This window comes from Rattus rattus, chromosome 3, assembly GCF_011064425.1.
Source record: "Rattus rattus isolate New Zealand chromosome 3, Rrattus_CSIRO_v1, whole genome shotgun sequence".
Taxonomy (NCBI): Eukaryota; Metazoa; Chordata; class Mammalia; order Rodentia; family Muridae; genus Rattus; species Rattus rattus.
The window spans coordinates 94,473,118-94,498,345 of NC_046156.1; the positions used below are offsets into that span (position 1 = coordinate 94,473,118).

Genomic DNA, 25,228 nt, shown 5'->3' on the forward strand with positions numbered 1-25,228 from the left:
AACACACACACACACACACACACACACACACACACACACACACACACACACACACACACTTATCTCTGTGTCCTTTGAGCCCAGCAAGCTTGTGTTTCCTAACATCATCTTATACGGTCTGTGAGGGGCCAATGGCTTGGTGTGGCAGGTCCAGGGCAGAACAGCCTGAGAGCCCAGATCATGGTGTGCTGTGGCTACAGTGGCTCCCTCCCTGGGTATCACTCTCTTCTATACCTATTATTCTTAGGTTTGGTCTTTTCATTTTGTCCCATTTTTGCTTTTTGTATTTAGCTTGATTGTTGTGTGGATGCTTTCTATGGTATCTTCTGCTGCTGAGATTCTCTCTTCTATCTCTTGTATTCTGCTGGTGATTCTTGCATCTGTGACTCCTGTTCTCATTCCTAGATTTTCCATCACCAGGGTTGTCTCCCTTTATGTTTTCTTTATTGTTTCTATTTCCATTTTTAGATCCTGGATGGTTTTGTTCAATTCCTTCACCTGTTTGATTGTGTTCTCCTATATTCCTTTAAGGGATTTATGTATTTCCTTTTTAAGGGCTTTTCCTTGTTTACTTGTGTTCTCTTGTATTTCTTTAAGGGAGTTATTTATGTTCTTCTTAAAGTCCTCAATCACCTTCCTGAAATGAGAGTTTAGATCTGAATCTTGCTTTATAGGGGTTGGATTATCCAGGACTTGTTGTGGTGGAAGAATTGGGTTCTGATGTTGCGAAGACTAATTGCTATCTTTAGGAACTCTCGAAAATAATTAACTTGCTCAAATAAGTTTAAGTCTTTGGAGGACAGGTTACTTTCAGGAATGATTGTCTAAAAGCAAAAGAAAAAAAATCAATATCAGATAAGAATAACCCATCCTTTATTCACAACAACACTGGAGAAAACAAGAATGATGATAGTATATAGGTTAAGATGAAATGTGAATTTCCTAGATAGTTAGTATATTAAGCAATTCTAATAATTTATATTTGAAATAAGACTGGTAAATCAATAATTTAGTATTCTAATTTTTGAGAAAGATACGAAGAGGTAAATCAGCAAAATTCTTATATGCATTTACAAATAATTATTTCCACATGTAGTAGTAAATATGCATTTGATAGTAACAAATGCAGGAATTTAACATTATATCCTCAAAAAATCCAACCAAATCAAGGTAAAAACAATGATCAAAGTTTGTAGGGTCAGAGTGTAGGTGATAATCATATTCGGAATTGGCAAATTTCAGGCCTAGGTACTGTACAATTTTGGAAAAAGTACAGCAGTGTTCTCCTTGATTTTGTGAACATGACCATGTTCATGGAGTTATAGGAAATGTGAAGACCACCAAGAAACAGTGACTTTGATGAAACAGTGTTCTAACAGTGATAGACTCATCTGCAAACTTTTCTTCAGTTCTCTTGAAATCGATGGCTCCTCTCTATCATTGCTTTCCTGTTTTCATTTTTTATTAGATATATTTCTTTATTTACATTTCCCAGTTTCCTGTCCATAAGCCCCCATCCCCTCCCCCTCCCCCATACAGTTGTCCCCCCCATCTACCCCCTTACCGCCCCCCCCCACATTCTCCTGCACTGGGAGTCCAGCCTTGGCCTTCCACTTTCCTCTTCCACTGGTGCCCCAAGAAGGCTATTCTCTGCTACATATGCAGTTGTAGACCTGGATTGGTCTTTTGGTAGTGGTTTAGAGCTCTGATTGGTTGACATTTTTGGTCTTATAGGGTCGCAAGTCCCTTCAACTCTTTCAATCCTTCCTCTAATTCCCCCAAGGGGGTCCTGTTCTCAGTTCAGTAGTTTGCTGCTAGCATTGATCTCTGTATTGAACATGCTCTGGATGTGTCTCTCAGGAGAGATCTATATCTGGTCCCTTTCAGCATGCACTTTTTAGCTTCATCAATCTTTTCTAGTTTTGGCTGGAGATATTTGGGCCACATGTGGGGCAGGCTCTGAATGGCTGTTCCTTCAGTCACTGCTCTAAACTTTGCCTCCATATCCCCTCCTATGGATATTTTCCCCTTTTAAGAAGGAGAGGGATCATCTGCATTTTAGTCATCCTTCTTCTTGAGCTTCCTGTGGTCTGTGAATTGCACCTTGGGTAATTCATGTTGCTTTCATTTTTATTGTTGTGATAAAATACCATGACCAGAAACAACTTGAAGGAGGAAGGTTTCTTTTAGCTCACAGTTTAGGACACAGTTCATTGGTATGCTGTCAATCAGTTGGTCACATCACTTCCACAGTTAAGAGTAGAGAGAAATGAAGGTTGCCTACTGTTCAGCTACCTTTGTCTACTCTTATACAGTTCAGGAGACAAATAAGTGTACCTGCATGAGTCGATAGCTCTCTCTAGACTGCCCAGGACCCAAAGCCTCACTATGGTGCTGTCCACAGTAGATTGGTCTTTTCTACATAAATTAACAATTAAGACAATCCTTTACAGATGTGAGCATAGGCTAGGCCAATGGGGAAAATCCCTCATTGAGGTTCTCTCATCTTGAGATTCCCAGGTTGTACTAGGTTCAGAATTAAGACTTAAATCTAACCCTTTTCCTAGACTACTTCATCTTAACCTTCCTAATGCCCCAGCCCTTTAATACAGTTCCTCATATTGTGGTAATCCCCAACCATAACATTATTATTATTTTTTTCTACTTTTTGTGACTGTGATGAGTTGTTATGTAAATATAATATTGGAGGTATAGATCTGTCAAAGGAGTCATGACCCAGGTTGAGGATCACTGCCTTAGACACTTTTCAATAAATTTTAGTATAAAGTTCTCACTCTTTGATTAAACTACTTCTTAGCATGTTATCTGGAGCTCTCTTCTATGGAATTTTAGATGCTTGTTTTGATCTATTATGGTATGTTGCTGGATACTTGGTCACACTATGAACCCTTAAGATTGTGTCATTCACTAAAAAGAAAAAAATACCTTTCTAGTGGTGGTGTGGCTCAAACCTTAACACGAATCTTTAATCCCTCAAGCTGGAATACAAACACACCTTTGATCCAAAATAATGTAGGCAAAGTTAGTTTGTAGAAGGATCTCCCATATTTCAAAGTGATATCTAATTAAGTGGCAGACAAAATGATAAATCAGAGAAAGACTTGACAGAACAGGATATGCTCAACCCTCTCAAGAAGAGAGAGGAAGGGGAAGCATCTTGGGGCTAATGAAGAGAGAGGGAGGCAGGTATACAGAGAAAAGTTGCAGAGAGAACAGAGGTGACGACAGAATGAATCAGAGAATGAGAAGGAGCCAGAAGATAGAACAGATCGCCAGAGCTAGTCTGAGGCCATACAGAGTGATTCATGAGAAGCAGAGAGAAGCCAGATCATATCAGTCCTCTTGGAGAGGAGTTTGAGTCTGAAGAACTAAATTGAGCATAAATTGAACCAGCCAGTTAGAGTTCAGAAAGAACTAGACAGGGTGAGATTATTCAGCTTCACGTCTCAGAGGCTGAAAACACTCTAGGCCTAGAGTAGATTGTACAGAAGCTAGAAACTTCCAGGACTAGGCCAGGTTAGAAGATGGAGGCAGTGATACTCCGAGACAATTACACCAGGAGAATGTCGTCTTTAATGTCTCTGACAGTCCATGATACAGATTAGAATTTTGTATATCTTTAAGGAAAAACAAATAAAAAGATGAAGATGAAGGAGAGATGAATGGAAGAGAGTGGGTGGCTTCATAAAGCCAGTAGCAAATGGATTATTCAGTCCTTCTTTTAAAACAAGAATTCTTCTAGGAGCCAAGACAGCCTAAAGTACCCATCGAAGCCTAGAGATTTCTGAGATTATATTAAATGGAGGAATAAAGACTAACTAAAATAAGTTAATGCTCAAAAGTACCCCGGCTGTAAATGATATGTTCTCCAAAATCAATATACCCTGTTATAACTATAATCTGTTCACAAGCCTTATGCTCCTCCTATGCTCTGCTGTTGATGCTAATTAAGATAGGTTTGATGCAGGCTTGTTATGCCTGGCAAAAGAAACAAATACCGAAATGAAAACATTTTAGCAGGTGGCACAGAACTGCTTTTGCACACAGTACCAAAGCTTCAAGTTCAGAGTCAACACTGTTCGAAGGATGAAAGGACTGTGGTGGTTTCTCCTCCCTTTTGCATAGATTTTAAAACAAGTGGATCTTCATATTCTTTCCAACATATTTCAGAAAATTCCAGTTCAGATTCCTCCTCTCCATTAGTAACCAGTTAGATAAGCAAACTTTCCTGTTGCAAAAGGAGAAATGTTTTAATGCAATTAAAAACTGTATTTTAGGTTATTTTGTTTAGTGGGAATAGTTCGAGAATTCAGAGTATCATATGCTAGGAGGTAACCGCTTCATTTCTCACAAATGATTTTCTCAAAACTGGAAGGCACGGTGACCCTTTCAGCACTGGAAGGCACAGGAATCTGAACCCCTCTTGTTCACACACTTAGGAATCACATAAAAATACTAAACTGAAAGCCATAATATGTATTCAGAGGATCTGGTACAGACTCGTGCAGGCCTGTGCTTGCTGCTTCAGTCTCTGTGAGCTCATGTGAACTCTGCTTAGTTGATTTAGAGGGTCTTGTTCTTCTGGTCTCCTCTATCCCCTCTGGTTACCATACTCTTTCCACATCCTCTTCCATGCCTGAACTCTGAGGAGAGGGATTTGATGGAGACATCCTAATTAGAACTCTTTCTCGCTCTCTCTCTCTCTCTCTCTCTCTCTCTCTCTCTCTCTCTCTCTCTCTCTCTCTCTCTCTCCTGAATAAAGTCTGTAGGTGGGTCTCTGTGTTTGTTCCCATCTGATACAGAAGGAAGCCTCTCTGATGATGGCTTAAGAAAGCCCTGATCTATGATGAGTATAGCAGAATGTCATTAGGGGTCCTTTTAGTCCAGTTTTACCCCATGTCTCTGTGCCATCTAGTCTTTTGTTCTTAGTCACCCAAGCAGCGCTAGATATGGGTTTCATCTCATGCAGTCGGCCTTAGGTCAAAACTGTCATTGCTAGGTTACTCCCATTGTTCTAGTATCTTTTGCAGCAGGACAGGGTGTAGATGAAAGGTTCTGTAACTGGGTTTGTGTTTACATTTCCCTGTTGGTAGCCTGCAGAATACCTCCCCATACGTAGGAGAACATAGGAGTGAAGACTCTATGCTGGCACCAACTCTACCTCTCCATGTTCAAAAAGTTGTGTGGATGGGTTTTCAGCAATGGGCCCTTTCTGTCCATTTGCAGAAAGCAACCTATTTATTATTTTGGCAATAGTGTGGGTTGTTTGGGTATTTCCATGGGACAGTTTGGTCAATAGTTCAATTAGATGCAACCAAGTCCCTGTACTAGAAGCTTTGGTGGCAAGAGACAGCCAGTTGGGACTGTCTTTATTTCATTAGCATTGCCTTCATATATTTTAGGGAATTTCCATTACACTAAATTTCTATACCACTCCTCAAATGCCCCTCATTTCTTTCTCTCCCCACATTCCTTCCCTTAATTTCATCATCCTTCATCCTCCCCACTTGATCCTTTCTTTCTCATTCCCATCCCTTGTCCACAGTCCACCCAAAGATCTATACTATTCCATTCCCAAGGGACATCCACGTGCCCTGGTCCAGTCCCTTACTTAGTACCTGACCTTTCTAGAAACAGATTCTAGGGTGGCTATCATTTTAGTTAATGGCTATAGTCACATATATGCAAATACATATATACCATATTTATCCTTTGGGTTCTGGGTTACTTCAAGATGATTTTTTTTCTAGTTTCATCCATTTGCCTGCAAATTTCATGATGTGTTATACCCCATTGTGTAAATGTACCAAATTTTCTTTATCTACTCATTTGTTAAGGACCATCTAAGTTGTTCCCAGTTTCTGGCTATTATGAACAGAGCAGCAAGGAAGGATTGTTGTACTCTAGTGGACCTGGCTGTCATTGATTGCATTTTTATGCTGGCCTCTGGGATTTGGGATTGTTGTATGTCTAGGTGCTGTATTCTGGTTTTGTTGGGTAAGTGTTTCTGTTTCCTCTCTGAATTTTAGGAGAGTGTGATGCTCTGTGATTTCTAACAGAAAATTTTCTGTGGCCACTAGCAGTTCCCAGTAAAATACATTTCTGAGTATTGGGAGCTGACACTTAGGAATAGAAATAGTCTATGGTTGTGAAGAGAGCAACAGAATGGGGTAGAGGAGAGTGTTTAACCAGACTCTGCTTACTTACTCTCCTTGGAATGGGGCTAGACAGTGAAGAGAAGTTAGTTACCCCTCAGAGTCTCTTACAGTGCTGGGGCTGAGACTCTGGCACTCGATCTGTTACTGTGGACTGCTCAGCAGGTATGTGCCATCGGAATTCCTGCTGGTGTTTAAGACAGATAATGGAGTGAGTTGGGGGAAGGAAAGATGGTGGAGTAGATTTTTGTGATCCACTGGGGACAGGGTCAGCGGAGAAATCGAGACTGCAGCAGGTTTTCTTCTACAGAGCTGGAGATGAGATTGGAGGGTTTGGACTGGAAGAGAAACAGACGTGAAGATCTGCAATCCACCTGCCTGTTTCCCAGGCAGGAGTTACTGGGGTGCACCTACTGGAGTTGGGGGCTGGGATAAAACAATGGGCAGGAAGAGGGCATTTAGGAGGGGAGTGACTGTGGGAGCCACAGGGCATATAGGGAGCTCAAAGGGAAGGTTGTTACAGAGCTGGGGGTAAAGCAGAGGGGGTAGATCTGAAGATTCAGAGGATGAATGCATTTTCTTAAACACCTTATTCATCTTAAACATCTTATTCACGAATTTGAGTCAAGGAATGTTATATGTGTGCTTGTTTGAATGCACATTGTATGTGTATTTATGAGACCAGAGTTCAAGTTATTACATCATTACATTCTTATCACCCCCTTTCCTACTACACTTTATCCTTCCAAAGAAGTTCTTCTTACTTTCATGCCATTTTTTTCTTATATTTTGACACGCCAAGTTTAATTACTGTTGCCTGCATGAGAGTGAGTGAGGAGTTCTTATTGGTATATAACTTTTTCAATGGCCATGCCACTGAAAAAAATTATAACCTCTGGCCCAGTGCTAGTCAATGGCCCATAGTTCCCCAGTGATGGGCAGGGCCACACAGACCCTTTCCTCATACATAATCAAATAGCAAGAGGCCTGCTCTTCTGAAGTTCTTGAGCAGGTAACAATAACTACAGTGATTCTATGAGTGAAATGGCTATATCGTGTCTAGAAGACACTATTTTACAGTCCTCTTTCCCAACCTCTGACGCTTACAATCTTTCTATTCATACTTCAGTAATATCCCCTGAGCCTTGGAAAGTGGTAAAATAGATGGTTTCCTTAGGGACACACATTTGATTGACATTTATTCTCTACCCTTTGATCAACTGTCAGCCTTAGATTAACTACCACCTGCTACAAGAAGAAGCATCCCTACTGAAGGCTGAAAGCAGCATTAATTAATATAAAAATGAATATTGAGAAAGCAGTTTAACAACATGTCCATTCAGCAAAACAACAGTAACAGGCTCTACCCTAGGGCCCATTGGCCTTCTTAACCATGGCTCTTCAGCAGATTCACAGAAATAGGCATAATGTCCTTCCTATGTAATGGGCTTCAGATTCATTCAGAAATGTATTGGTCACCCTATAATAGTTATACCATTTTTTAATCAATCAATCAATCAATCTATATCTATATCTATATATCACACACACACACACACACACACACACACACACACACACATATATATATATATATATATATATATATATATATATATATATATAGTCATTAGGGTAGCTCCTTGAGTCCATATCTGGGTAGGGCTGCTGATAATGTTTCTCCCTCAGCCGATTGTCTGTCTCCTTCCGGCAGAGAAAAAGTTAGGCAGAAAAGAAAAACTTCTGGCTCAGAGGCAGCTTGGTCTCTCAATGTCCTGCCCCTCCCCCTCTCAAGTGTGTGGCATCTTTAACAATATGTTCTCAAGATCTAGTTGGTGGGCATCCAAAGGCATCAATATTAGAAGCCTGTGTTTGTGAGCTCTCTGGGGCTTACAGACCAACATTACATTTCCATTTAATAGCTCTAACCTTCTGACAGAATATCACCCCATGCACGGTTCCTCCATTCCAATTACTTTTTAAGAATCATTTTTGTAAACTTATGACATAGTAGGTTTCCACATGACTTTTTCACGTATCCTTGTTGTTAGCTAATACTCCTTTCTTCTCTCCTATCCCATAGTGCCATCAGCAGTTAAGTCAGCATTGTCCTCCCTCATTTTCATACCTGTGTGTTCTGCTATCCTTTCCTAAGGTCTGTATTTTAACTCCTCCCTCTAATGGTGACTTTCTACCTTCCTGGCCTTTGCAGGCACTCCAGTGTAAACACAATACTGCAAGGATTATAAACTAAGGTTCATACATGAACAAGAAAGAATATGTGGAATTTGTCTATCCTGGCCCAAACCCCCTCCTTCAGTATAATTTTCTCAAATTCCTTCTGCTTTTCTGTAAATCACATAACTTTTCTTTTTGAAGGAATAAAATTTTATTTTGTTTGTGTGCTTTCATTTTATTATCAATTTATCAGCTGATAGATATTTAATCTGGTGATTTTGAGTAGAGAAGAAATGATACTATGTGAGCAAAATTATCTCTATAGTAGGATAAAGAATCTTTTAGGTATATTACCAGGAGTTATATACTTGGGTTACATAGTATTTATTGCTTTTTCCCCCCTGTAGCAGCCATTCTGATTGTGGTGAGATAGAATTTCAAAGCAGATTTGATTTCACATTTCCCTTAGGGCTGAACCTATTGAGCACTTTAAAATATTTATTATGTATTTCTGCTTCTTCATTTGAGATCACTCAGTTCCATAGCCCACTTTTTAACTTTCAGTTATTTCTTTTCTTAGTATTTAGTTTTCCGAGTTGCTTTTATTGTTGATAGTAACCTCTATTAGATGTATAATTGTCAAGAACTGTCTCCAGTCCTATAGGCTGTCCCTTCACTTGACTAAGTTTGTTTTTCTAATGGAACGTTTTAATTTCACAAGCTCTCATCTGCCAGTTGTTGGTCTTATGCCCTGAGCAACCACAGTCAGTTCAGAAAGTCCTTATCCATGACCGTATCTTGATGAGCACTCCCTACATTTTCTTCTAGTAGGTTCAGAGTTTCAGGTCTCCCACTAGGTCTTTGATCCGTTTGGAGGATGAGAGATAAAGATCCCCATTTGTCTAATGTAGGTATCCAACTTTCCTCTTCCCATTTGTTGATGATGCCACCATTTCTTCACTGAACTAGTTTTTGCATATTTGTAAAAGTTCAGGTGACCGTTGCTGCTCACATTTATATCTCGGTTCTTTTTCTATTCATTGTTCTACATGTCTGCTTTCCTGCTATTACCATATTGTTTTTATTACCAAGCTTTCTAGAGTGGGCAAACATGGTCAAAAGAATAATGCTTTGGGAACCATGAGATAGGCTCCAGGAAATAAGGCCTTTTCCCTCAAGTGCATTTTGTTCCCAGGATTGTTCTTTATTTCATGCCTCCTGTGAAAAATATGTGCATTCAATTTAAGATATGTTTATGCTTGTTAAATGTCAAAACAGAGCTATAGAATCTAATTCAGTAAGAAGATGCTGAATGCTGTTCTCACTGTACCCTGAATCTGGATAAGACCTTCTGCCTTGCTTTTGTGCTTTCCCAGATATAATCTATAGTATGTGCCAGGCATTTGTGTTTAAATTAGTTGTCCTGAGAAAATTCTGGGAAAGCGCTGCTCTGTAAATATTTAGTATGTGCTTCCTGACATTCATTTACATCTTTTTTCTGATCACATTTTCTTTCCATGTTTCTCTGAACTCAAAACAACCTTCCTTGGATCATGGCTTTCTTTGTTACATATGCGTATAAAAAAGTACATTGACTCTGAAGTAAAATTGTCTAATTCATTAGACAATCTGCCCATTCTTTCAGGTCCTCAGATCCTAGGTCTCGCAGACATGTATGTGCACAGGTAGATAAAAGTTAACACTAGAGTATAAATTAAATCAGTGATAGTGATGTTTCTGGCAGTATTCTTTTTGCTCAGAATTTTAATATTGTCTTCCACATCTCTGAAAAGGGTGATGCTAGAATTTTGATAATAATTTCACTGAATTTATAAATCACTTTAAAATATTAACTTATTTTTATGTTTGAGTGTTTAGAATGCATGCATGTATTTATGTCATGGGCATTTCTGGTACCTGTGGAAGTGAGAAGGATTGGATCTCCTAGAAATAGGGTTACAAATGGTTGTGAGCTACTGTGTGAGTTCTGAGAACCATATCCTGGTCCTCTGCAAGAAGAAGTGTTCTTAACTGCTGAGCCATCTCTTCAGTCACCTAAAATAAAACAGTTTTGATAAGATATTTATTTTTATGGTCTTAATCCTGGCAACCTAGGAGAGAGATGAGTCTTCATTTTCTAGTATCTTCCTCAGTTTCTTTCTTCCATGTGTTCATTGCAGGAGTCTTTCATTTCCTTGGTTAGGTTAATCCAAAGATGGTTTCTGAGGCTATAGTAAATAAGATTGTCTCCCTGATTTCTCTCTCAGTGTTTGTCACAGGTGTATAGAAGGTTACTAACTTGTATATGTTAAGTTTGGACACTGGTGGTTTGTGAACTGTATGAGTTATCAACTCTGCAAGTTTTCTCAGGTCTTGAAGATCCTTTGTGTATACAATCATTCACATGCAGAAATACTTTGACTTCTTTCTTTGAAATTTGAATCCTGCCTTGGGAACTAGATAGGTAGACAGATTGCTGCCAGGTTCAGAGAGAGGCCTTCAGCAGTGAGATATGGGATGGAGCAAAGCAGGAGAGAGGCTTTGCTGACCGAGACTAAGATATCAAGTAGATATCTTGGGGCACTGTGGTGCCGGAACTAGTAGGGGATAAAAGAGTGCATTTTATTTTTATAATTTTACAATAATATATAACTATCAAATAACACGTTGCTTTTCTGGTCCTCTCTCTCTCTCTCTCTCTCTCTCTCTCTCTCTCTCTCTCTATTTTATGTAGATGAATTTCTTTTCCTAAATTATGAAAGTTTTCTTCTATGAAATCATTGAAAAAATTTTTGTGGCTTTTGCCTTAAATTCTTTCCCATGTATAATCCCATAATTTCTTTTTTCATGATATCCCAAAGATCTTGCATGTTCTGTTTATACATTTTTCATTTCATATTTTCTCATTTGTTGTTTTTTTTGAGACAGAGTTTTATTATGTAGTCTAGGTTCTTCTTAACACTCACCATATAGTTGAGAATTACCCAGAATGTCTGATCCCCTTGCCTTCACCTACTGAGTACTGTCTTACAGGCCACCCATTTTATACATATATATAATGAAATATGTACTTTGTATATATTGTCACCAAATGACCTGATTCCTTAGTCTTGTCTTCAAGCTCTGACAATGTTGTCCTCTACAGTGGTCCATGCCCTTGGGAAGGCTTTCGGCCGAGTGCTTGATTTGACTGACTTCCCATTTTCATTCTATTTCACCTTATTTTACTTTTGCTTTCCTTCATCACTTCCCTTTATTAAATTCTATTTCTGTATCCTTAATTCATTCAGCTGCTTCTATTCTCTTGGGATTCATTAACTTCATTCATGTCTTCTCTGACATCTTTCAACACATTTATAATTGTTCTTTTGATTTGTGTCTATAGAGGTTCATCTAAAACTCTCACAGGGAGTTGCTGTGGAACTTTTAACTGTTGGAGGAGATATGTGGTGTTTAGGTTTCCTGTGAGGCATTTGCCCATCTGAGGTTATCTGGAATTACATCATTGACTAATTTATTTTTCTTTTCTTTTTAAATTACAGTCTTCTTTCTCATTTTGGGGAGTTATTTGTAATTATTGAGATACTAGAAAGGTAAGGTATAGTACTATTGGATGACTTTTTTTATACTGATGTTCAGAACACCAGGCTATACTCCATACCTCTCTAAGAGTTGAGAGATATCTGCATTAGCCATAAAGCAGAGTAGTAGTTTAATAAAATTTGACTACTCCTTAACTATCAGTTGTTTTAGGGAGAGAAAAAACACTGATAGTACTGTGAGTATTTGTTTATTGATTTTTGGTATAGTGTAGAAAATAAAGTAAAGGAAACAGGAAAGCTTCTTGGGATTAGTGAATATTATGCTGCTATGTAGGAAGTCAAGGAGGTGATGTTCATAAAATGGGAGGGGTAGAGGCAAGAGCAACAAAATACTGTGTGATGTTTGTGTAAACTGGAAAAAAGGAAGTAACATAGACTCAGATAAAGAAGATGGGTTTAATCTTTCAAAAGGTCACAATAGAATCCCTGTTCATGAGAAAAGCTGTGCGATTTGAAAGAGGTAAACGGGTAACAAGGAAGAGAAAGGGTAGGAAGGGCTCAGGCACCATGCTACACTGATCTTGAATAGACTGTAGATAAGGAATAGCTACAGAAGACAAAGAACAACAGAGCCTTGTGTGGACATTGACTTTGGACATGATTCTTGGTATACTCCTTGACTTCATGGGGTGAGTGCTGGTGGTAGTGTTTTAGTCTTAGTGCTTTTACTGACCTCAGAGGGTGACTAAAGTTTAGGTCCTGTCTTACTGACCTTCTTAACCACAGAGTGTGACCAGTGGTGGGGTTCTATGTCTTTCAACACTTTCTGAATATTTATGTATTCTAGGGATCCAAACTCTAATTGTAATGTTTGTATGGCAGTCATTTCATCTACTGTGTTATCTCCTGAGTTCAGAATTTTGATTTTTACTGATGAATTCCAGAATAACTGATCACAAAGACTTGCAATGTACCAAGAAACAGTATGCTTTATTTGCATTTTGTCTGGTTTTTTGTTTGTTTGGTTTGGCTTTTATGGTACTGTGGATTGACAATGTTACTCTGTTAACAAGTCACTCTGTGGCATTTGAATTCACATGGCTCAAAAGATATAATTTACAGCCAGGATTAATGTTTAAACGAAGTTTAAGTTAAATAAATGAGTTGATTTGTATATATTTCTCATCTTAAATCTTAAAGACATTCCTTTGGTGCCTGAAAGTACAAGGTTGTTTATGATGTAGTGCCTAGGTTTACAAATGGAACTGGAGTGTGGTCATGACACTAGGCATGAGTTACTAGAGGTTTTAACATTATGTTTGAAAAACAAAAAGCACTAATATCCCTATGAAGGCAGTCTTTATAGTTGATTTCACTTGAAGAAGATGTGTGCACTCTCTCAAATCTCAGCCAGGGAGATCCTATAGGTGTTGTCTCCTCTCTTCTCTGACCCTTAATTTTCTGCCTTTCTACCGTGTTTCATCAGAAGTGAGGGGAATGCTCCTGGGTTCTGTGGCACTTAATACTGACAGGGAGATGAGTCAGCATTCCACACAAAGATGTCACATAGACTATGATGTCATGGTCACATTATGTCCATTTCACTTCATTCAAGCCTCGGCTCAATGTCACTGCTGAGAGCACTAGCTCTTGTGCCCCCAGTTATGTCATACTTACCTGCTAGCAAATCTGCCCACGCTGTTTAGCATACTTGACTTTTTGTTAAAATTATTGTCAGTGGATATGGTGAAGTCTGATGATGGAAGGCATCTTTTTGAGAAGGGAAAGGTAGAAGGACAAAGAGATATGCATAAATAATTTAATTACTAAATTACAATAGAAATTTAAACTAGTTCATATTCATGAACCAGGGATGGCAGTAACAAGGAAACCTATCACAATCATAATTTAGACCACTGGTTAAGGAGGGCTTTTCTTCTCTCTCTCTCTCTCTGGCATTAAATCAACATAAAATTTTACTGATTTAGTACATTCTGGGTCCCTTCTCAACATTAAATAAAGCTATGTTTTATCATTTATTTTAAAATATGGAAATTTAAAGAACTGACTTATTTAAATGGGAGGATGTTCTAAGAAAGAAAAAAAGATAAATTCAAAGGAAAAAAGTAAAAGAATAACAAAAGATTTCAACAAAAAGCAAGGTATGTGGGTTGATGTCATATTGCAGGAGAAGGCACACAAGATGAAATGAGGCCTGTCATTGGACAAGAAGGGAGGCAGGAACAGAGGTTTTAGAAGGGAGGGAGAAGAGGAGAGAGAAAGCCAGAGTGAGGAGTGGAGCTGGGAGAACATGGCAGTAAATGTTAAGATTCTTCTCTGCACATAGATACAGGGTCTTATGACTACCTTTAAGGGATGGATGTGTAAGGGTTTTCTGCTGTCTAAATGGGCAAATTATATCTTATCAATTAGATCAGAAGTTATTATGTGGTGTGTTCTTTTGAGTGGCAACTTGAGTTCAAGAGAGTGTGGTGGTGGGATGCACGGGGCCTGCTACAGAGCTGGGATGTGTATGAAACTGGTGTGGCAGTGACCAACCACGGTAACTAGATAGGTAGAGAGATTGCTGCTGGGTTCAGAGAATAGCAGTCAGCAGTGTGAGATTGGATGCAAGTGGGGGAGGGCTTTGCAAAACAGATGCAGTAAAATTGCCTGTTAACATTTTCATTACTTGCTCTATGCTAGGCACCCACTAGAGCATTTTAGATGTTATCCTAAGAATTATTTCCCTATCAAAGCAGGTGTCTGGGGAAGCTGTGCTTTAGAGATCCTGGAAATAATTCCTGAGAAACATCTAGAAACTACTAAACCCTCCTGCAATGTTTGTACCCTTGCTCCTAAATTCATAAGCTGGAAACTGTCATAGAAAGTTGAAGAAATTTATCTCAATCAAAACCTTAAAGCATCATGAAGTAAGCTCAGATGTTCCTGTTGCAAGCTCCTCATTTTAACCACTGTAGTGTGGCTTTAGTTTGTAGCCAAAGAAAGTTGTCAGTGCCCAACATAGCAGCAAACCTCTTATGACACCATCCTACTGTGGTTCAATTCTTATCAGTCTTTGATAAGATAAGCATAGCCTCACTGGCTCATCCCCATCTCTCCATTCACAAGGGAGTTTGACAGCAGGCTTTGGAATGAGAGATACTGAGCACCAGCCCACACGTGGACACAGCCTTATTGGTGTCCCAAACACAGGCCTGGGATAGCTGCTGGCTGCCTCCTGAGAACTGAAGTGTGGGACTGTGATTCAGTGTGGCCCTGGGCAAACATGTCCTGGTAACGAACACCTTCACTGCTTCTGGCACTAGAATCCATTGTGGAAACAGTGCCAGAGGGTGGCTGAGGATGGTAAAGACCATCCTCAATAAAGGCCACAATAAAGTCATTTCAATGAGACATCTTGACGCACTCAGATTGAATTTAAAATGAATATTTCATAAGCTTTCAAATATTTATAAATTCTTAAGCACCACTATAACACAGATATGTCCCCAAACGTATAGTGGACCACCTCAAGTGCTAGAGTGATTGCTCCTGAGATGCTTCCGTGAATGGAGTTATATCAAACAGAAAAATAACACTGTGTTGCTGTGCAGGCTCCTTTTTCCTGTGCAGAGGCCTAGCTGTATGAAGGAAGCTACCATTTCAGTGTCTCAGAAAGATTATGCACAGTTATATACTGCTGAGCAGCAGGGCCAGTCCAAAGCACCCACCCTTTGGGTGGGTGATGAAGCAATGGACATAGCAAATGAGTTTACTTTTCCCATGTAAGAAAGAGCTGGTACCTTGCAGAGGGTCCCATCCCATGAGCTGAGGACTTCTCTAGTAAAAATTCCTTCTGAATGATGTGTTTAAAAGGAAAAATAGTACATGTAATATTTTCAGGTGTGTTCAACTATTGTTGCTTCATGTGGAGTAATGTCAATATTACAGTGGATTTTTGTGGTAGTATTTTCATCAATTAAAAGACACCTGAAATAGAGCCTGGATAGATGGGCTCAATGCTTAGGAGGGCCTGAATGCAGCTCCCAGTACCCACAACTGCCTGCAACTACAGCTCCAAGAGATCTGGCATCGTCTTCTGGCTCTCACAGGCATCCACACACATGTGGCATATACTTATACAGTTAGAAAAACATGTATGAAAGTAAAAGAATAAGGTAAATTTTTAACAAAAATCCAAAGGTACCAGAAAGATGAACTGGAGAACCAGTTCTTTATGGTATTCAAAAAAAACTGTAAACCTTTCTCCTTTTGATGAATGCCATGCACAGTAGTTGCATATGTTAAGAATAACATAAATGTCTGAGAGAACTCAAACAAGTAATAGAACTGTCATCTATAACACATCTATGACAGCACATTCATCATCATCATTATTTTTTGTAATAAGTTTGGAAATTAAAAGGAATCAATTTTCATGTGAGCAGTCAGTTTGAAAAAATTGTCCCATCCATAAGTATCTAAGGGTCAGAGTGAACACATAATAAAACTAAATGAAGGAATACACATTTCTTTACATTAAAACTTTGTTCTTCATAGCTACCAGGTACAGGATACCAGGTATCACCAGCTATTATGACTTCAAATTAAAGTTCATTCAAATACAATGAGTCACACACACACACACACACACACACACACACACACACACACACACACACTTCTCACATATCACTTAAAGTACTAGAGCATTAGTGGAGAAGAGAGCTGAGCTTTCTTAGAAAGACTGGTCAAGTATCAGTGATATAGTCAGTTTAGTGTCTCAGCACCCAGAGATGACTGCCCAAAAAGTATTCACTGCCTTTGTTGCAATCCTTTAAAACCAGAAATTTTATACATGGCTATGTTCATAAAGATGTACAAGATGATGTGCAATGCACAGAAATAACTTACTACTCAATCTCACATACACAAATATACTTAAGAAAGAGAAGTTTTATTAGGGCAATTTCACTTTATTTTTCCATACAGCAAAGTCAACTACTGCAGTAATAATAAAGTAAGCATAAAACAAATCGCAGCCCTAGACAGAATACATAATTGTAAGCAACTACAAGCAAAGTAAGTTGTGATTACATAATAGTAAAGCCGAGCACATTGTCCTTTCAGCAGATGAAAGTGTGGGTTGCTGGTAAGTGCAACATCAGTAGCCAGCTGGAGGGGCAGCTGGGCAACCAGGTCATTAAACAAGTGGCCATTGTCACATTTTGCTCTTTTGAGTGCTCTGAGTTGGAAATTAAAACTGTGAAATTTGGAGTTTGTTTTCACCTGCGGAAAGAACAAGCTCTAAAGCGGTTAAAACAACCACAGAACGACTACAGGTGTGCTGTCTGGTCTGCCTGCTTATGGTTTACATTTTGTGAAAGTCAATAGTTGTTTTGAAGATTTCATTTTGTGAACATTAAACCATTGAAATTGGTAGATATCGATCTGAATAATATATGTCCTTAGCATAGTTCTTTCTCTCTTTTTGTTGAAGTTTTAAACATGCAGTAGTTTTGAAAACAATGTAAGGAATATCTGATCCACGATTTCGTCTTAGTGGCTGAAGTACCTGCTATTTTTTGGTAATGATCTTCAGGCAGATTTGGCCCAATGGAGTTTTGTCAGTCATGAGATCTCGGAAGGATGGCAAATCTTTCCACCTGAAAAATCCTGGCAAACTACAAGCTGTCCACAAAAAGCAAAGCAACGTGTTTGAAGGGTATGGAGTGCTAACTCTGTGCCACTTTTGCAAGCAATTTTGCTCAGTCTGTCATTTCATTAGCCTTAACAAAACTCCTTGTAATTATAGACGTTTTTATTCAAAATAAGATCTTGCTATTATACAGGTTTCTCTCTTTTGACTATATACAGAAGTGCAAAAAGTCAACCTTCTCTCTAGACTTCCCAACATGCTAAATTGCAGCATCATCAACCCTCAAGAGTTTGCACACACGCTAAAATTCTCCTCACGTAAACTTTGAGTATTTGGATTATCAACAAAACGTCCCTTGTTCTATTTATTGATTATGCAGCTTATTTATAACAAGGCCTGATATTCAGGGATTTCAAAAATATTAAACAATACTTTAACATTTGAAATGGATACAGTAGAAAATAAATTTTATTCTAATATCTAGGATCTAGATCTTCTCATAATAACTAATTACAAACAAAATAAATCATCAAAATATTACTCAATTGTCTGCCAGGATTGTTGCCATAGCAACAACTTAACTTCTTACTTAGCAATGATTATATATTTATAAGATATCCATATAAAAGATCTTTGTTCTTTTAATGAAAACTAGACAAGAACAATGACTGACATTCTTACACTGTAATATTAAATCAGTAAAATATAAATCATTTAGTTGACAATAATATGGATATTCATATGACACTACATGTAATTTAAAACTGATTATGTTATGAAGAAAAAACTACTTTAATTTTTTTGTATTTTGAAAAATTCATTGGTAAAATCTAATAAAACAATAGTCTAAAAACTGAAATGGTATTCAACTGTTAATAGAAAATGAAAATCTAAGAAATGTAGGAAATGAAAAACTACATTTTAACAAGAAAAATAAGTAATATTCTATAATGTAACTAACTACAATAACATGTGAAGTCACCATTACTCTCTTAACACGATTGAAATTACATTGGTATGGGTTCCAACCCGTAATGTAATAATCTAAGGCTTTAATAGATGTACAGTACAATCAGTAAAATCAACACATCAGTCTTATATTAGAAAGCGTCTCTCTCAAGCGTAAAAACTTGCAGTAAACTTGGGAGTATGGAAAGTTCTATAACAGAACTCTCACCTCTCCCATCCCACACTAGCACTGCCAGTGACCTGGCCCCTACTCAGCGACTTCTAGAACTGCTGAGCAGAGCAAAAATATCCTTTACTAGCTGTAACATCCAAACCACAAAAAGGGGAATTCCTTTGGATGAATCCATTCTTAAAAACTGAATGCACATCTATTTTAAAATTTTTAAAAGGCTTTCTAAGGCTATAAGCAGTTAATCTGAACAAAAGAATCACATATAAAATTCACCCATGTACTTAACCCACCCAATTACTAGGTTAATTAAACATTTCCCATTTTCATATTTTGGTTTATCATGCATCTGATGACAGTGCTGTTCTCTTGGTTTAGAGTCACTATTTTGAATGTGACTGTGATGAAGCATTTACGCAAACGTGAACCCATTTCTGCAAAGCATTTATAGTCTTTTGACTTTTGACAGAGGCTATAAATAGAAGCAAAATAATTTCCTCAAACATTTTTTGTTATTGTGTCTCAGAAATGGCATATCCCTTTTGAATAACATGTTATATAGTAGAGTATGCATAAATATTACACTACAATGCATTAAAATAATTTCATATATCTATTATATATATCTCCAGTATGTGAAAGGTTATCTGTATTGAGTTTGTGTTGTGCTGTCTATTGTTACTGTAGAGTTAAATTGGCCATTTCTGAGACAGCTTTGGTTTCAAAAACAAAAAAAAAAAAAAAGAAAAGAATGGTGCCCTTTGATTGATTAGTTCTAGCAAATAAGCAACAGAATGTGGCTCCGAAAACAATAACACTGAAGAAATAATACTCTAATCTGATGTACAGTCTATGGCACTTCATGAGAATCCTTAACAACATGGTACTTAAAGCCATGATGTGCTTTAAAATATACACAGTTGTGGTTTTGCTTGGCACATTCATCTCTGTCAGATCCCTCCCTCACCATGTCTTACAATCTATTACAGTAAAAATATTACTCTTAAACAAAAATGACTGTGCATGCGCGCTCTCAGCTCTAATGGCGATTTTAAATACAAGGTGCACCTTTGTTACTTGTAAACCTTGAAAGAAATAAACTTATTTTTAAAAAATTATATCTTGGTCTACAGACGTACCAATACATAATAGAATCATGGTTACACCATAGTCTGTGTTTTCAAGATGGCATGAATATATAGGAAACTAATTATGTATGCATATTTTAATGCATAACTCTGTGCTACAAAAGAAAGACAATGTTGTTGTTTTAGATAGGAATATCACCTCAGCACAAATACCAATTGGATGTACAAAGTGTGTAGGCAACAGTGTGCAGCAGGTTCCCATGTTGTCTTTTCTTCTGGTTAACATGCAATATGTGGATGTCTTGTGGCTGAGGGATTTTTGTGTGTGTTGCTTGACGGTATATACAATATGGCTAATGACGTCGTCCTTACTCTAATCAAGCACACTGTCCTTTCCTCTTTGTATGATCTAGAATAGGAAAAGAGACACTTTGTTAGAACATATAATTACTTAAAACATTTTTCAATATATAGTAATATACATATACCACATACATGCAGACACACACACACACACACACACACACATTGTGATTCATATGCTGACAACATGCTGACCAAAATTCCTTCTAAACTTTGTAACCAACAAAGTAGTGTGCTTATTCCAACTTGTGTGTGCTTCACCAACTCTGAAGGAACTGTTTTTTATCCCTCTCTTTTTTTGAGACAGGGTCTTACTGTATATCCTGCCTAGTCTGGTGCTTGTTATGTAGACCAGGCTGTCCTTGAATTCACAGAAATCCATTCACTTTTGCTTACCACATGCTGGGATGAAAGGTATGTACCATCCTGCCTGACCAGAACTCTGACAGAGCTTTCAAAATGGACAAAGGTTTACTTAAATACTGTCAACTGCAATATATCTTTGGCAGGGCTCCTCACTTTTGGCTCATTTCTTCTGTAAATGCCTCTCACCCTCTGGCCTCCTTTCTCTCTCCTCTGGAACCTATGTGTCTGGCTCTTGCTATGGATTCTCCTCCCTTGTTTTTTACTACTTCTGCAGACCTGACCTGTGTTCTGTCCCCATGTCAGGGTCTCTTACACAAGCCTTCGCTATCCAAATGCCTTCTTTCATAACTACTGAGAAGAGAAGCTCTCGCACCTCTGCCTCAAAGAAAGCTCATTCCGAGTCCTCCGATTGTTGTGAGATCATTCACATCATTAAAACACTAACATGGAAACTAACACAGAGCAGTGCCAAACCTTACTTGCAAATATGTCATCGAGCAAATAAAAGGAAGCAACAAAGAACCATCATCTGCCCACTGACAGGACTGAGTTTTAAATGGCTCTTTGTACATGGAAAAATGTAAGTTCTTGTCATGCTTCTAACTGCATGATCTAACTACAGTTTGTATATGTTGAATACATCTGTGCTCTATGGATGGAAATTAGCCAACTTTGCAGGTACTGGAAACAATGCTATGGAAAGCAAGCAGAAGCCCCTACGCCCCTGAGAGGAACAGCAGCAGCATCTGAACTCTAGTCATCAGACTAGCTGTCTTGAAGCACTAAGTATTCAAATGATAAATAGTTGATTTGAGCTCCAAATAAAGACATGGATGGAGTGTTGTTCCCTACTGTATACTGTATTGTATACAGTCATACATGAGATGAGGTGGGTATATATTCTTATATAGGAATGAGTGAAATAATAGTTAAAATAAAATAATAGCTTATGCCGAGTCTCCAAATAACTGCCTATTGAGCCAAATCCAGTCCACTGTCTATTTTGAAAACAAGCATTTCCTTGAGGTACAGTCACATCCACTTATTTATATATTCACTGTTTTCACACCAGTGTGGGAAGACTGCAGCAGAAAATGAATTCCCATATAGCCCAAAATCCTGGTCTGTGGCTTTAAGGCACCTTTAAGGTAAGCTCATGAAGCCTTAACTCATGTCTTCTAATTACCTTTGCTACATTTTATTTGTGCTTATATTTATTTGTAATATGAAATAAAAACTCAAAATACATTGTCTTTCAATATTTTGTATTTTAAATATTAACATATTCCAACCACAAATATAGAGTGGTTACATTGCATAATAAACTTACTGTTTTGTGACGACAGCTCTACATCTGGGTAACATACTTGTGGCTAGTCAGATGTTCGGCAGATATTATGGGTATCTAGCAAATAAAAAATTGTTTAATGAATGATCCATGCAAGCAAGCCAACCACCAAGAGGTGAAAACATCTTAATATTAAACTTATAAAAACAGTGAGATTCAGCTGTGAAGTGACAGCCCTCATCTGGTCAACATGACATTAAGTTAATGTAAATGCGAATGCCAGAGAAGTAACTCACTGCTTGTACTCTTCATGTTAAACACTATTCTACAAATGTTACCAGTCCTTAGGAAGTTAAGAGAATTCAGCTATCAAAACTTCATGCAGAGCAGTTGTTAAAAGAAGCCCTTTTTGTTGGCCTACACACGCACACTTGCACGCATACACCCCGTAGTTTCAAATTCTTAGCAGAAATACTGAGATCAAGAATAAAAAATGTCTTGCCTAATTTTGTGAAAGCAAATTTCTAACACTTCATTCAGATCAGTGTTTAACTTTTGCCTCAAATTAAAAATACCAGGTGTGAATTACAAAACAGCAATTAAAAAATAACTTGGAAAGAGAACGGGTTTTCTCCTGAGCAGACTTCAGCATTACTACACATTTCATTGCATTTGAAATAGGCAAGTAGTCAGACAGCCGGAGAAAAACACAAAAAGAAACTGGTACAGAGGTTACTTTTTCCAATACACAAGAGCCAGGAAATTGAACTTGTGATTTGATTCTCCTTCAAGCTCCAATTAAAGACTGGTAAATGGGAGAGGTAACCCCACAGCTTGAGTGTAGCAGAGGACTGAGGACACTGGTTTTACCAACACTGATTTGTTTCTGGCTGTGCGAACCTGAGCAAAGCAAGTGGTGAGTGTGTTTAAACTTATTCTGTACAAAGATACTAAGACCACTTCAGAAAGTCTGCTGGGGGAACACTGAACTCACATTCCTGAAGGCTTTTGTTGTTTTAATTTTAATATCCTCAACTATCTCGATCTACTAAAAACTATACTTCACTATGTGCCTTTTAATTGTTTCTTAGCTGACATTTTACAGTTTTACAGTACTGGCAAATGGCACAGAAATGTGCTGCAAGCATAATGAAGCTCTCATACCATTGTTCCTGCTGCGGCAGGACGGGATGTTGTACCCAACAGTGTAGAAGCATCAAGGATGGGGCTGTCGGAACATACCAGGACCTTCAACACCACCCAATGCAGATGAAGGGCCAGCTAGAAACTTCTGCATGCATGCAGGCTGAATTTCGTGGCATGAGCTATTTCCAGCCTTGCTAATATACTGTAGGCATATACATATGTATGTATATGTAGATATAATATATGTATGTATATATATATATCCATTTTCTTTTCTTTGCTTGTAAAATAGTAATAGTATGAAGACCCAAGAATTATGCATGAAATGATCACAGCACAATGCAAGAAGTAAAGTGTCCCTTACAACCCAAGTGGCCAAGGGCATGTTGAATTTGCTTTGCTATTGTTGTGCTTACACCAGCAATTCTATAGTCATATAGGACACACACGTGCACCATAAATGGACTGTACTGAGTCCGTCTATATTTTGTTGCTAAGCCAACTATCATGCCACATATGTACACACTCGTGTTCTTATAAATGAATCTTAGGTGTTTGTATAAATCCAAGTGTATTTTTGTATGTCTGAAAAACTATTTTTTTCAAAGAAGTATTCAAGGCTTGTCTGAAACTGAAAATTAAATCCATTTGGAATTATGTTCTTAAAAGTTATTAATGACTATATTAATAGCTGAAAATTCATCAAAAATGATATATTGAACAAATGAAAAGTTGTCTGTTCCTCATAATAACCACAGTGGGTGCACTTGTCCCAGGGGCGCTACACTAAGTCCATGTGACAAGGACTCTCTACTCTCACCAGGCTCCATGTAACCTCAGTCACTGGGCCATGTGTAACCTGTTTTAATGCCCTTCATACATCACCAACCCTACTGAACTATGCTATCCTAACATGTACATCTGCATAGTTGAGGGTAGATTTATTCTAAAATGTGAGCTTAATTAGTTCAGATCTAGAAAATATTTTCTTTAAAGAAAATTCAGAGAATGCTGGTGGAAGTAATGCCATTTTTGAATTTTAAATACCTTAAATGACCATTTTACTTTAAATAGTCCATTCTTTCCCATGTAACTTAAATTTATATAGGTGATATCTGCATGTTCTTTTCCTCCACACTTTAACTGAGTATAGGGTAACTTACTTATCATACATAATTTCTTTATCTTTTCTATACCTCCAACATTTATGCAGGTTAATTGTAGAAATGAGAGACCTTAATTTCATTTTTCATTTAAAACAGCAAGAATCATAGCTGAACGATGCTATATATAAAAGTAATTAATTTTAGTAAGCAATTTGCTTATTAAAATTATATAAAAATAACTATTTACAAGAGTGGTCATTTGTGGCATAGAAATGCATTTATATATTTTCTTTTTTTATGAAGTATTTAGGAAAGAACTAAAAATATATATTTCAGATGCTTTAATAATATCATAATTGCTTTCATTTTGGTTGGCCAAAATACAGATTAGTTAAGGAAAATGAGAATTGCTTGTGTAAATATCAGTTTAGTAGCTTCAGAAAAAGAGCTGCGAAAACTTTGGAGCATTTACAAATGGCGTAAAAGGAATCTGCTGCTAGTCATAAAGAGAATGTGTAGGCCAACAAGAGGTATCTTTGAAAACCCATGCTCATGAAAGCACCCTCTACAGCTCTCCCATACACACGACTCCCACTGAGCGTAGGGGAGATGCATGTGCTAACGTTCACGCTGTTGAACTGGCCCTCTTAGAGTTGGTTTTTAAGAAACAAAGCTGTAAATTAGCAAACCTGGTTGGCTGTGGCTGTTGCAGCGAAGGGAACACTTGTGGCAGATGTTGTTGCTGCGGACACAGTGGCTGGCGTAGCACCGTGCACCATGGGAACTTTCGGAGGGAAAATCATATAAGCAAACATACAGAAGAGTGTAGCAATATGGAAACCATGGCAACATGGAGGAGATCATTGGGCATGGTATTGATCATAGCGAGAAGCCATGTGACAGGACATCATCACCAGCGAGTGGCATGCAAACACAGCGCAAAGCAGGACAACATTCCAAGGAGAGCAGGGGAAGGGAGGGATGGAAGAGAAAAAAAAAGGGGGGAAAAGCTTGTTACCATTAAATCAAGAAAATTGACACAAACAGGCTTAATTTGCTAAGTTAAAAAACAAGAATTTTATATAGTGTTTATAGACATTAGAGTATAAAATAAAATATAGGTATTTACTTTGAACAGTTATCCATTTGAATAAGTTATTTTTTATTATTCACTA

The 25,228-nt window shown here is 37.9% G+C and overlaps 1 protein-coding gene across 13 annotated transcripts in view; it reads right to left on the minus strand.

Annotated features, from left to right (window-relative positions):
• Window positions 1-16,837: 16,837 nt before the first annotated feature.
• The window catches only part of Mbnl1 (muscleblind like splicing regulator 1), a 143,913-nt gene continuing 135,522 nt past the window's right edge, over window positions 16,838-25,228 (minus strand). For 10 of the 13 annotated variants that reach the window (XM_032898328.1, XM_032898320.1, XM_032898318.1 and 7 more), the window contains 3 exons: window positions 24,743-24,837; window positions 21,844-21,918; window positions 16,838-20,193 (listed from right to left, as the gene is read on the minus strand). In XM_032898328.1, the coding sequence (XP_032754219.1) occupies window positions 21,862-21,918; window positions 24,743-24,837 (152 nt within the window). In that variant the 3' untranslated portion in view covers window positions 16,838-20,193; window positions 21,844-21,861. The remainder of the gene's footprint in view (window positions 20,194-21,843; window positions 21,919-24,742; window positions 24,838-25,228) is intronic. The other 3 variants (XM_032898323.1, XM_032898331.1, XM_032898327.1) reach the window with 1 other exon arrangement.